This window comes from Parus major, chromosome 3 (assembly GCF_001522545.3).
Source record: "Parus major isolate Abel chromosome 3, Parus_major1.1, whole genome shotgun sequence".
Taxonomy (NCBI): domain Eukaryota; kingdom Metazoa; phylum Chordata; class Aves; order Passeriformes; family Paridae; genus Parus; species Parus major.
In genome coordinates, this window is record NC_031770.1 from 36,689,110 (window position 1) to 36,703,412 (window position 14,303).

The window sequence follows — 14,303 nt, forward strand, 5'->3', positions numbered from 1 at the left end:
ATGTTGCTTTCTTGAGGAATGGAAACACAGGTTTCCAGAAGGTCCTTGAAAAAGTGTTTGCTGTTTTTCCTAAGCTCCTTGTTTAGTCTAAGTGCACCTACTTTGTATCTGACAAACAGCTGCTTGAAAACATTGGAAAAGCAGTTGACAGTTCAAAGGAAGAAGCAGCTGTCACTCTCCTAATGCATTGCCCATACTTAGTGTCCCAGCAAGCAGCCTTCTTGTACTGCTTTGTGTCTTTCCGGATCCTTCATTCAAGAAGCTGAGGGATGGTCTACCCAACTCCATTACACACACATCTGTGATTGCAGGGTGACTCTGAACATAGGTCCCACTGATAGCAAACTGCAGAATCCAGTGAAAGAATTCCAGAGGATGTGCAAGATCTGAATGACAGAAGTGGAAAGCCATTGCACACAATGTGGAGATGAGTTGTATTCCCTGGATGTTAATTCTTTCAGGACTTGTAAAAGTCTACAGCAGCTAAAAGCTGGAATTTGATTCTGTCAATGATTTTGCTCATCCATTAATTGCAGTTCTATGTAACACCTCTGGGACTAAATAGTTATCAGCTATTGTCAGAGTAGTCGGAGAGTCCTTTGAGAAAGAGGCAGGGTTGCGGCACCATTGATCTGCACTGCCTTTTTTTGACTTGAGCTTCTTTGTATTCCTTCTGAATATCTTGGGGATGCCCAACCAAGTGAATGGGAAAAAGCTATTAACTAAGACTAATGCAAAGGAGGAGCAGCCAAGAATTTCTGCACTGCTCAAGGTGGAACAAAAGTGAGAAACTCTGGAAAGTTCTATTGAGATGAGCCATTTTGAGTGAATCTTTTGTGTGACATGGGAAGAGGCTATGTGTAGTGAAATCCCCAACTTGTGCCTATTCCTAGACTAGGTGAGCAGTTTGTTTTGTGCAGTACTATCCATCTTTCCTCAAGAAAGATCACAGCTGAAGCTCTATTTCTGCCAAGTTATACTTGCAACCTACTTGTGCTTTCATTGTGATACTTGCAGAGTCCAGAATGTGGCCTGACATAAGGAGCTCCTTATGCTCTACCTGCTTTCTCTTGATGTCAAAATGAATTACTTTGGCAGGATGCTGAATGAAAAGAAAACCACAGGTTGTCAAAACCATTTGTTTTATTTTGTTTCAGTTTATTTTGTACTCTTGTGTTGAGCAACTGACTTGAAGTCACTTGCAGATTCCCCTTGGAGATTTTTAACTATACTAGGGAAGTTTTTTCTAGTGTAAAACTGCCAATATAGCAAGTTATTTTAATGGTAGTCCTCCTCCAAAAATTACTCTGGAAGTAAAGTGCAATAGGAGTAGGCACTTGGTAGTATACGTAATAAAATGCTGTAAACTCCGTGTTTTAAGTCAGCTGTGACCATAGGGTCAATTAAGGTTGGAAAAGACCTCAAGATTGAGTCCAACCTTGGACAAACCACCATGTCAGACAGCTAAACTGCTGCACTGAGTGCCATCCCTGTTTGTATCTTGAACACTTCCAGGGATGGTAACTCCTGGGCAGCCTGTTTCCAAGCCTGAGCACTCTTTCAGTGAGGAAATTCCTCCTGATGTCCAACCTGAACCTCCTCTGGTGCTGCTTGAGGCCATTTCCTCTCATCCTACCACTTGTTACCTGGTAGAAGAGGCAGATCCCCACCTGGCTACACCCTCCTTTTAGGCAGTTGTAGGGAGCAACAAGGTCACCTCTGAGCCTCCTCTTATCCAGGCTAAACATCCCCGGCTCCCTCAGCCACTCCTCACAGGACTTGTGCTCCAGACCCTTCACCAGCTCCTTTGCCCTTCTCTGGACTTGCTCCAGGACCTCGATGTCCTCCTTGTAGTGAGGGGCTCAGAGCTGGGCACAGCACTTGAGGTGCAGCCTCAGCAGTACTAAGTACAGGGGGACAATCCCTTCCCTCGTCCTGCTGGCCATGCTATTTTTATTGACAAGTGTGGTATCATCTGTCTTGACTCAGAAGAACTGAAGATACTAGAGCGAGGGACTCAGCAATGGCCTCTGCCAGGAAGCAGTTTCGTCTGAGTTTAATGCTAACAAGGAGAAGCATTGGAATTCCTGAAGGATTCATTTCTTGTAACGAGCTTGTATGGAAAGCTGTTTAATTTGCCTGCCATACTGGTTTTTGTTTTATTTCAACACTTGTCAACTTCCTGTACATTTCATGTTAGCACAAACCCACCAGAACATCTTTAATGCTGTCATACTCCACGTGTAATTCACAGGTAAAGATCTAAGTGTGAATTCAGCTATTATCCTCTGCAACTTCCAAGGCTATATTGAGAAGCCCTCATTCCTCAATTCAGCTCTGGTTTAAACAAGCATGTCTGTGTTTCCTTGTGTTTCCTAGGAGCCAACATCTTTCTTACCTCATCTGGACTGATTAAACTAGGAGACTTTGGCTGCTCAGTGAAGTTGAAGAACAATACCCAGACAATGCCTGGAGAAGTGAACAGTACCTTGGGGACTGCAGGTAAGGAAGCTTGTGCTAGGCAGGTACTTGTCTAGTTACCATAAAAGAAGATACCTGCCAGAAGTCTGAAGTAAACCTATGTATTCCAGGGAAACTTGATTTTACCTCAGCTAGTTTTGTGCTTTACATCCAGAAGCCAAAACAATCAGTGAATGATATAATGTGAGAGTCAAAACTGTGTTTGTCTGTAACTATAGAGATGCTGGAGCATGTGTTTTCTGGGGTTGTATTTTTCTCTGCAGCCTTAGTGAAACCGTACTTTTCATTAAACAGCTGCTTAATCCACTTTCAGAAAATGGCAGTAACTGAAAGCATGTACTGTAACAGCATTTTCAATATCACTTTTCAAACGGAAAGGCAGTTGTGCTGAAAACATGCCAAAGAACAAGAAACCAGCAAATGGCAAAACTTAGCAGTAAAACCTGAGTAGTAATTCATTGTGTATTTTAAAAAGCATTTGGTTTACCCAGTCAGTCACTTGATATATCTTGTTCTTTCTGCTGTATGAACTGATGACATCATATATGTTGTTTCAAAGCATACATGGCTCCAGAAGTAATCACTAGAGCTAAAGGAGAAGGGCACGGACGTGCAGCAGACATCTGGAGCCTGGGCTGTGTTGTCATAGAGATGGTCACGGGCAAGGTAGGGATGTTTCCTGTACTGATGAAATGCAAACTATTCTCAGCAGTTCTGCATGTTCTGGTCCAACTCTCAGCAGTTTGTCACAGTTAAGTCTGCAAAGACTGGGATGGTTTTTCATTTCCTGGAGCACAGAAATACCTGCTCTAGTGGGTAGCAAGTTACTCACTAAAGCCTGCACTTAGCTTAGCAATGCTGTTACCTGTTGCAGAGGCCTTGGCATGAATATGAGCACAACTTCCAGATCATGTATAAAGTGGGGATGGGTCATAAACCTCCTATTCCTGACAAAGTGAGCCCAGAAGGGAAAGACTTCCTTTGCCACTGCCTGGAAAGTGACCCAAAGATGAGGTGGACGGCCAGCCAGCTTCTCGATCATCCTTTTGTTAAGGTTTGTCTGATGACTTTGGCTACAAAAGCTGCAGACTGGGAATGGGGAACAGCTTTTAGTTGGTTTTTTGTTCTCAGTGATGCCACAGGGGTTGGTACCATGGTAAGGGGCTGGTGGCAAGTTGATGCTGTCCAGGTAACATGGATTGGCAACTTTCCAGAAGCAGGTGTTGTTTTCAGCAGGCATGTGATACAGGATTGGGGGGGTGTGCACCATGCAATAAACTTCCACTGCTGTTTTGAAATGCATTATGTTAAAAAGACAAGTCAGGCTTCAACTCAGTAGTACTACTAACTCATTAGTAGTAGTTAATTGGCTCTGAAGGGCTTCACAGCAAAAACTTCAGCAAATGCACAGGTTTTTAAAGATAAGGGCCCCCTCCTTAAAAGGTAGAATAGCACAAGCTTGAGAGCTCTCCCATTCTTCTGTGCAAAGGACTGCTTTTCTTTTAAGTTCATCCTTAAGGTCACACTGAATGTTTTATCTGGCAGCTGCTATAAAAGTCTGCAGTTCTTTCATGAACTATGGTGTGATGCTTCCTTAAGAACAGGCAAATAGTCACAGCTACCAATTGAGCTGTATTGGTAACTTCTTTTTTGAAAAGTAGGAGTGCAGTTGGTTATCGAATTCTGTGTCATTTTCCAGCATGAAGTTGATCACTTTGGTGTTCTGGTTCAGCATCAATGTGTTTGGGATCATCACCCATCCCTCACCAGCGCAGCTGTAGCAGATCCCACCCATCAGAGGTGTGGACACTGCTTTAGACACTTAAAGGATGCACACTGGCAGTGGGAATATTGGTACTCCCATACAAACATCTGTAATGCATTCCTGTGGAACAAGGGAGGGAAGAAAACTTCAAAGATGTGAAGGAAATTGATCCATTATCGTCATCTTGCTGCAGGAGGGAGATGGCTGAAGTAATTGCCTTTTACTTCCTTCACAGGTTTGCACAGATGAAGAATGAAGTTACTCAATCTCTGGCCTTTTCTAGTCTGACAAGATTTGAATCACTGCTGTATGTAATATTTACATAAAGACTGTGCTGAGAAACAGTACAAAAGCTGACCTTAAGGAAGACTGCACAAGTGACGGTGTCACTTCCTCTGCTGCTCCTGTACATTTTACTCGGCACGTGTTGCTCACGTGACGTGTCCGCAAGTTGGAAGAAGCTGCATGTTTCAGTGAAAGTGCCATTACTACTGTATATGGACCATACCCTTTTTGTTCCTTCTCCTGTTTCTCATTTGACTGAGAACCTGTATTGTTAATATGTAGTATTTTTGAACTCTCTAGGTTCAGAAAAATGCTGTAGTGTTATCAGGCGTTTATGGACCTTGTTTTTTAATCTGTTTGAGTGCACTGACTGTGAACTTTTACTGGGGTTTTTGTTTATTTGTTTTTGGCAAGCTTCGGATTTGTTATGCACAAGGCTGATTAATGAAATTTAAAAAAAAAAAAAAAAAAAAAGGTTTTTCTCAATAAATGGTTTATTTTAGGAGATGCTGGTGAAGAGTTTTTCTTACAAAAATAAATGTGGGACTGTGTTGCATTTTAAACTTTTTTGCAACCTTGGGGTAACACTGCTAAGCCGACCTAACTTGAATAAGGTGCTCTTATATTGCAATAGTCAGTGTTTTGTCAAGTTTTAAGATGAGTAATATGAGATGCTTCTTACACAAGAGACAGGAGAAGTAAGGTTCCCCCTTTCATTTCCTTTTGAGAAAACAGGGTGATGGGCAATTCCTGACCTTGTCCTTTATCTAAGGGATAACTTCCTTCTTGAATGTAGGCACTGTGAACAGGCAGTGCTCTGCATGGCATTTTTGTCTTCTAGAAGAGAACTGTACAAGCTGATTGTTGTGTTCTGCTTGGCAAAACCAAGAACCTACTGTTGTTACCTTTTGAAAACTGACTTCTGACCCTGGGCTTTCATTTCCCCACCACACCCCAGTTGTCATCAGCCTCTTAAAAGGAAGAGAGATTAGAAGTGGTTAGCAATTGGAAGAAATAGCCTGCAATGCATGATCTAGTTGATTTTTTTACTTGCTATTACAAATGGGTGACTTAAAACTGTTGTAAACATTAGTGCAAGTTTACACATTCCTGTTGTAGGAACAGACTTAAAATAGTTAACTTAAAATTTGCTTTTAATATTTGGTTTTATATTCTAATGTCTCGTCATCTCATCTCACAAATCCTTGATTAGTCACAGGTGTGGGGTGAGCTGTCACGGAGGTACCACAGAATCTGACATTTTTATCTAGAAAAGTATGAGCCTTGCTGTGCATGTCACCTGTGCATGTATTTAGGCTCTCAAAAAATATAATGCTGAATTTAAACAAAGACTCTCCCTTCTTTCCAGTTCTCTATTTTCAAGTTGTGATAGGAGGGGGGAAGTATGTTGTCATCCTCAGGAAAGGTCGATGAACCCCAGCTTGCTGTGTGCTTCACTTTGCAGTACAGCAGAGGTATCTGAGTGAGTTATGCCCTTGCTTGCCTTGTTTCAGGTGCCCTTGAACACAAACAGGAACTGTAGACAGCTTTTAGGAGTCAGGATAGAGATGACAAACTGTTACCAGTTTGTTCTTGCCAGCCAAAAGAAAACTCATTCACTGCATATTAGCTTTTTATACTTTTATTTTTGTATAAACAAACATTAAGACTAATTTTGTTAAGGCAGTTGTAGAACATACAGTTGCTTGTGGGGATGAGGGGCAAACACTGCTTCCTAATAACCTATGTCATTCCTTTAATACAGTGAACTGGACAAGTTTAACTTTGGCAAGGACCATAAGCTTTCTCCATTTGTCAGTGAGTGCTGGAAGGGCCTCCGTGGTGTGCCAGAACTTGCACAAATGCTTAGGAGGATGGCTCCAGGATTGGCATCTTTGGCCCTCAGCCTGTTGTAAGGGTTGGTATCAGGGAATTGGGTATGAAATTATCTCTGCACTCTTTCAGAAGTGTTTAATCGTTTGGGTGCTTTCCTCTGGGAGAAGGGCACTGTAGGCAGTTGGAGGGGAAAGGACTAAGATTCAAAAGGAATGCTAAATGTCTTCCTTACTGCACGTTAAATCTGTGGTTTTTAGGAAGGCAGAACAGCCTCTGTCACTCCAGAAGTATGTATTTGCTGTTCAGAACTACTCACCCACCACCCTGAAAAAAGGCCTCTGGGCCTGCCAGGAAATGTTTGCAGTAAAATGTCACCCTGGAGAGGCCCTTCATTTCTCCCACCCATTTTCCAACTCCTGTGTACAGTGTCTTCAGGTCTGGGCTCTTAATGTGCCTGATCCTTACTACAGGATGCAATACTCAGGTTTTTACTGTTGAGTGTTATAGCAAATTGAGTGCAGGGCACAATGCTTCATAAGACAGCATTTTAAATATTACAGTATTTTCTACTCTTGGGCTCCAAAAACTGCATCTGAGCCTGTGTTTCTGTTCATGACATTGAATGACTTATTCCTGAAAACTTCAGAACATAGGGGATGGATGTGTACACAAGATGTGTGAGGCAAGAAGCCCCCAAAGCAGTCTCTCACACTTCACATGGCCTATTCCTTCCTTCATGTTTTAAATTTTACTGCCTTCACTATCCCTAAACTTCACTTAGTGCTCCATGATAAAAGCACTACTTCACCTGCTTTTTAGGTCCTGCATATTAGAAAGGTGAGTTTCTGGATGATCTGATGTACTGAACAGCAAATACATATTCCATGGAATGATTCATATTGTTGTATTAGCCTGTTTCTTTTGGCCTCGATTTTATGGTAAAAAAAAAAAAAAAGCAATGTTTTCATACCAGCTGCTAGAATAAGACTCTCACTTTTTTCACTGGGGACTAGCATGGTTTAATCCTGTGTCAAGTGAAAATGGACTATCTTTGAGAGTGTCAATCACAACCTCAACTGCTCACTGTCAGGATCTGTAGACTTTAAAAAATTGGGATTTCTTTTCCAATCATATTTGCTGTTAGTTAATGGCCCCTCTTATACTTTTTGCCCCTCCTGCTTTAAACAACTTATTTCTACTAACTTGCAGATCCTTAACTCTGGAAGTTTAAAAACAGGAGGTGGCTGCCTTGAAATCAGTACTGGGAATGTCAGAGCAACCCCACTTTCCTCAGAGCTTGATTCCAGTTTTATTTAAATCAGAAGGGTGTCAAATCAAGACATATATTAAAAAAAGCAGCCATACCCACTGAGTCCTAGGTCTCTCTCCCAGTTCCCTCTCCTCCCCAGAAGAAAATAATTTAGTATTACTTCAGGCTGACTGTTATGAGGCACCAAGTAAACTAATTTATCAGAAAAGACAGGCAAGCAGATTAATTAGGATCACAACAGTACAGGTGTGGGGCATACATTTTAATGCACACTTTGCATTATTTCACTACACCATGCCCCCATTATTTTCTTTCCACAATTGCTAGGATGGCCTGGAATTTTAAGTAGCATTTAAAGCCAAAAGGAATTTTACTACCTCAATTTTTCCAAACTAAAAATGACATTTACTCTGAAGAATTACAGGTTTCAGCTGTCCCTCAGATGTATGGCCTGGGGAAAGAGAGGGCAGTGGGTAACTTAGCTCTGCTCAGGCCACAAGGCCAAATTCTGATCCAGGTTATGCTACTGCCAGACTCTGATGTCTGGATGTCCAGGGTCTGGCTGAAGTTTTGAAGGGCCCATGTAGTGCAGACTGGGGGAATAAGTTCTAGATGTACAAAAACTCTACTGCAGTTCTGCCACTTCAGCAGAGCTGCTTCAGTCCAATACTGCTATAACCAAGCACAGCATCGCGCTGTGCTGTATTTAAACACTGACAGATTATGGTTGTTAAACTGTGTGATCTACACAACTATCAAGTTTAATCATCTTGTAACAATCTTCTGACATTAAAGCCTGTACCTCTGGTTAGTTCCAGGTAGAGTCTCTTCATATAAGCACGCTGGAATATGTTTTTTTTTCTTCAAAGCTTAAGACACTTCATAGGAAAACAAACCAACCACACATGTGCAAACCTGTTGTTGAGAGTATATGAAGGAGTGCATCTTTCCAGCATGTCATCCAGACCAAACCCCAGAGAAAAACAACAGGAGCACAAATTCAGATATGCACGGCAATTACTCATCCTCTGATCTCTCTTGAAGGACCGTGATACAAACTTAAGAGTTTTCAGCGGTTGCATTTGTTCCCTTTGGATTGAAGCAGTCTCTGAAGGTGCTACTTTTGTTTCTGTTTGTTGTCATTGTTGCCATAGGTGGAGCCCTTGTTAATTTCTGTAACCCCGATCATCCATCTGACACCAACAGAAGCTGCAAAACAAACAAACAGCGTTAAAGCTGCTTGAGGCAAGGTGTGAAGATCTGCACTGGTGTAGCATCATGAAAGAGACCTTGGATGAAAGGTGCATTTGATGCTCCCACACCTCCACATCAATTTATTTGCCTGTGGCATCTCATGAAGGAAGAGCCTGTGGCTGGACCCGTCCCCTCCCATCAGCAGGGACGAGGCTACAAGGAACCAGGATGGGTGTGAGAGGCACAGGCGTGCACAGCCTGTGGAATTCTGCTGGCTTTCAACAGCCCTGTGTCTGGAAGAGCACGTGTAAGAGAACTTCAGATCTTCTTAAACAAAAAACACGTAAGTTGTGGCATTTGTTAATGCTTGCTCGTGAAAAAGTCAATTACAAGAAACCAGGATAATTTAAAACACTTTTACAGACGATTGAGTGGTAATAATTCACCACGTGCAAGGATTATTTTATTTATTTATCTGTAGCATTTAAAGTGACTAAGTTGAATGCAACTTAACCTAAACTCCTCCTCTTACACTTTTGGTTTCTTTGTAAATGGGCTCAGCTGCCCAAAATCTATTATTCCTCAAGTTTCTGCTCAGCTACTGTCCAGATTCAGAACTGCCATGCTTTCAGGCCTAAACCTATTAGGAAGTCACAAACATCTTCCCTCTGGTCAGAATACTTTCCAAAACAAAAGGAACCCAAACCAAACGAAAAAACCCAAGAAAGCCACAAACCTCCCCTAAGCCTCCAAATCCCGCTCTTCTGACTGATGGTGAAAAGGCCCAGTATGGTGAGGTGCTGTAAATGTCTCATTCCCATCAGTCTTCTCTAAAATGACTCTGGACAAATTCTTACCAGGCCAGAGGACTCTCTGTGGTTAAGTCAGTGCCTGAGATCACCAAGAGAATCCAGAAGTTTCATCCCACTGCCAGGGGAGGGGGCTGTCAGCTGGCACACAGCGCTGCCCTGTGCTTCACCAGCTGCTGCTTGGCACAGCACCAGTGGCCACAAAGAGCCATCACCACACACTCGTGCTGTGTGGTGTGACAGTAAACTGACTGCTCTTAGAGTGCAAGTGGCAACTGGATAGCAGGGATGAGTCACACGTGATGTGACAGAATGGCTGGACACTGGGAAGCTGCTCTGCCCACGGGGCTGCCCTCAGCTCTTGTGGATGGGATGCCAGGAAAGCAGGGCCCTCTCACAGGCAGAGCTGTGCAGTGAACAGTCCAGAAAGGGAGCTGGCTCTGAGGGCACTCACTGCCACTTACACTCCACTGTCAGTCCCTGAATAGAAACACACACCACAGAGACAAGCAAAGGGCTTCACTCTCACACAGACAAGAAAGAAAGAAAACCATCTCTGACATTTAACTGGCCATGAGCTGGGGAACACGAAAGAAAGATCCAACGTGTAGCCTGCAGTCTGGGATCATAACATAGGAGTAAGCATGAAATCATTAAGATTTTAACCACAAGTCATAGAAACAGAACATAAACAAGAGCAACTGTTACAGCAGCCACACATCATACTGGGGATTTCATCAAGTTCCAAGAATGCTTGGACACAAAAAACAACTAGTTCAGATGACTTTTTGTCCTTTGCTCCCTGGCAGAAGCTGCCACTGCCTTCTGTCCCCACTTCACCCTGTAGCCCTCAGCACCCTGGGGAAGGTGAGGTGCAAGGAGAAGAGGACTACTCGTGTTTGCCAAGCGTGTGGAAGCACAGTGGGGTAAGGCTGGGCTGCCTCACTGGTCTGTCCCTGCACTGCCTCCTCACCACAGCTCTCCTGGAGCCCCAGTGCAGACCTGAGCTGTACCGTCACATTTAAGGATTTATTCACTTTTGGTGTTACATACAACTGTAATAAGGGGAACTTTAGGGTTTTTACTTCAAGAAATGGGGAGAAAGGGAGATCAAGCAGTAACTCATGAGCAGTGCCTAACTTTACAGCTGTGAGGGTTTAAGACCACCCTGAGAAGTCCATGAGAGAAACTATTGGCTGAAGCACGCCTGCACTACTCCACAGCAAACTGAGATAACTGAGTTCCTGCATGATTTTGCCCACCATTTCTCAGCATCCAAAAGATGCAGGAGGTTGCTGAGGACCCACCTGCTCTGCCTGCTGGAGTGCTGGGGGTTCAAGGAGGGCTGAGCTTAATCAAGAGAGCCATAATCTCTTTCCTGGGACACGTTTTAGCTGCAAGGAAACCACCACCTCCACACGTAGTATCTCATACCTCAGCAAAACCTTAGCTCAAAGGATTTCCACCTTTTCTCTTATACCTCAGGACATTTTCTCATCTGTTACCCAGCCTTTATGCCATACAGCAAGTGCTATAAGCAGCACAGCAGGCAGGGGCATAAAAATTTCCCACATATAGTTTGCACTTGAGTTATATAGGTTATGCATTAAGATTTGTACAACTAAAGACTGTATGAATGGTAGACATTTCCATTGAGGGCCTATCCTATATACTATGAAGAAGAGGGAACAAGCAATACACACAAAAAAAAACAAACAACCCACCCCAACCCCCCAGTTTCTTGGCACCAGGCTGAAAGGCCAGACTATCTGGCAGCTCCACCAAAAGGCAGAGTAACACAGGCACGATCCTGCACGTGGTTTGTATCCTGTTGTAAAACTTACTACAACCCTGCTGGCTTGTCCCCTCCTCACCTTCCATTCATCTCAGCCTGCAGGCACTGCCAGCCTTGCTGCCCAGGCCACATGGTGCTCCAGCCCCGTGGTCCACACTCTGCTCCTGGGCACTGCCAAGTCTCCAGCTCTGTGGTGTGATCCCCACGCCCAGTGCACAGCACACACACTGCAGCTCCCACAGGATCCCAGCTGCCTCATCACTACTTGCACATGGTTCAGATGGAACACTTCTCTCGCCTACAACTGATACATAGCTGCTGGCCCCGTGCCACCAGCCCAGGTGCCACCGGGCTTTTAGCATTCAACTTGGAATAGCTGATGCTCCCTTTGAAAACCCTCTCATCTTTTGCATACATTCCTCTTTTAACTGCTGTTGACAGCTTTACAATAAATTACTTCTAGAGCATGAAGGGTGGGTGTCCTCCTCAGCACAAGTTATCAAAACATGAAAGGCAACCCAACATTTGTTCTTTGAAGCCAAATGAGACTGGGGAAGCAGGAGGAGAAAGAAAAGAAGCTACTGTCAAATAAGAGATACTGACATTCCATAGACGAGCTCATTGCTTCAGCACCAAAATATCAGCACCAAGTTTTAAATAATTGTTGTGAGCTAAGCACCTAAATCTCTTGACATGTGTCCTGTGAAACTAAAGCTGGTTTCCAAAACACTTTTGTCCCTGAAACTACTTGAGCATTTATCCTCTGGAGCAGTGACTGCCATGTATTGATTCAAGTAGTATCACAAAGGGCTCCAGGCCCAGGCCAGCAGTAAGGTACCCAAAAGTGTGGTGACTCTTGGGGGTACAAACAGCCAAACTGCTGCACAGCGAGGCATGAGGGGACAGCATTCACAGTATAAAGAAATATCATTGATTTAGGGCTGAGAGAATTTGAGCTGAACCAAGCAGAACTGTACATACATTGGTTATTCAGTCTTAGATCCGAGAGTTAGGGTCTGAGGGATTACCATCCTTCCACTCCAGCTCCACAGAGTAGAACATTTTTCTTACAGCTCTTTCCACCTGAACAGCCAGTTACTTACAAGCCAGTCGGTGTTTTACTGGAAAATTATAGTAGAATTTAGATATCAGAATATAGAATAGTAGAATTTTGAATAAATTCTGCTACAATAAGCAGAAACTATCCAAAGGACAAAACAATAATCTAGAAACAATGCAGAGGGTACCAGGTAAAAGGACCTTCCAGTTACCCTGCTCTATCACAAAAGGTTTATTTTGTGCTTATCTGCACCTGTATCAGGTACTGAAACCCACCCTTAAAACCAGCAAACTACTACAATGGGCTATTAGGGACTGCAGTAAAGTTCCTGAATTCTGGATTATCGGTGCCATAGAAAAAAACCAAACCACTACCTGTGTGCTTCAGTTAGAGTGAGAAAACGTTTGCTAGGAGCAAGGGGAGAGCAGATTTTGCCATCTGATAAATCCCTCCAGTCTACAAAAAACTTTCCTTTTACATTGTTAAGCCACCAGGGACCAATTACCTCTCACTGTAAAGAAAGCAAACACAATCCTCCCAAGCTTTCCCATGGCCTGGCTGTGCTGGGCAGGCAGCTCCAGCTGCCACAACCTCCAAGCTGCGTTTGTGCCCATGCTCTGCTGTCCCCCAGCCACTGCAGGAGTCACTCTGGAGCCCTTGACTAAAGCTGGAGACAAACTGCAGAATAAAATGCTGGTTGCTCCTCTGTAGATGGCTGCACCACATCCAGAACATTCATGACAGAGATCCCCCTTAGGATACAGGACACAGTTAGGGGAGAATGGCCTTGCTACAGAAACTCAGCTGTTGGCTACGAAAGTCAATGTGACAGCTCGGGCTGAGGTTTTTTCCTGCTTCCACAGAAACAGACCAATTATTCCCAACGAGCAGTAACATCGGTTTTAAAGGAGTATGGCAAAACAGAAACAGACTGTAACATACTAAGGTCACTGTTGCTCCTTTGGCACATAATGACACATCCAGTTCTAAGTGACCAGGATAAACCAGCTCTGTGTTTTGTTTGGTTTGACTAATGGCTCAGCCTTTCTTCCACTCCCGTGCATTCTCTTCCCTCCACAGTTTCACAGAGGCTGCTGTCTGCTTGTAAGTGACATCATCTTTCTCATTCCCTGCTCATCAGCAAAAGGTGGCTGAGTCTGATCAGGCAGCAGCCTCTACCACAGTCCTCCACTGCAGGGCAAATCCCAGGCCACTGCAGGCATTTTGGGATTGGTTCCACCACGAGTGGAATGAGAACTGAGCTGCTGCTGAGCACAGAGGTGCTGCAAAGGCAGCAGAGGGCTGCAAGCTGCACCAGCCCATGGGTGGGGCAGGTGTGTATGGGGCAGCAATGCACATCCCACACCCTCGAGGGGCTCTCTGCTGGGCTTTGGCAGCCTTGGAGCTCACCCAGTGCTGCTCATCCTGGCAGCAGGCTGCTGCTGTAGTCTTCTGGTAGCTCTAGTGTTCCAGATAACCTGAGAATAAATCTTTTGGATTATCAATGCACTGAAAAGATGACTCAAAGCAGCCTGCTTATTAACCTTTCCTTGTGGCTAGAAGCAGAAGAAAGAAAAGTGGGAAGTAAGACAGCAAGAAAAGGGGAAAAAAACAAAAAGAAGGTTGTTCTTGATGTCTATTCTTGGTAGCATCATGGCTTTTTTCCTTTAAGGGCTCTTTCTTTCACTTCCTGATAGAGAAAAGACATGACCTAGGTCACTAATGTCAAGATTGTATTAGGCTTTGGGTGGAGGATGTGTGGTGTCACTCAGCTCAATTATAAAGGGCTAAGTCCAAAACCATCACAA

General features: G+C 43.8%; 2 protein-coding genes across 8 annotated transcripts in view; one reads left to right on the forward strand and one right to left on the reverse strand.

Moving 5' to 3' along the window:
- Nucleotides 1-4,883, forward strand: part of MAP3K4 (mitogen-activated protein kinase kinase kinase 4) — a 63,089-nt gene extending 58,206 nt beyond the window's left edge. For all 5 annotated transcript variants that reach the window (XM_015621964.3, XM_015621967.3, XM_015621966.3 and 2 more), the window contains 4 exons: nt 2,380-2,502; nt 3,041-3,147; nt 3,356-3,535; nt 4,482-4,883. In XM_015621964.3, coding sequence (XP_015477450.1) covers nt 2,380-2,502; nt 3,041-3,147; nt 3,356-3,535; nt 4,482-4,502 — 431 coding nt within the window. In that variant the 3' untranslated portion in view covers nt 4,503-4,883. The remainder of the gene's footprint in view (nt 1-2,379; nt 2,503-3,040; nt 3,148-3,355; nt 3,536-4,481) is intronic.
- A 1,274-nt stretch (nt 4,884-6,157) lies between these two features.
- The window catches only part of AGPAT4 (1-acylglycerol-3-phosphate O-acyltransferase 4), a 72,640-nt gene continuing 64,494 nt past the window's right edge, over nt 6,158-14,303 (reverse strand). For all 3 annotated transcript variants that reach the window (XM_015623091.2, XM_033512639.1, XM_033512638.1), the window contains one exon: nt 6,158-8,846. In XM_015623091.2, the coding sequence (XP_015478577.1) occupies nt 8,755-8,846 (92 nt within the window). In that variant the 3' untranslated portion in view covers nt 6,158-8,754. The remainder of the gene's footprint in view (nt 8,847-14,303) is intronic.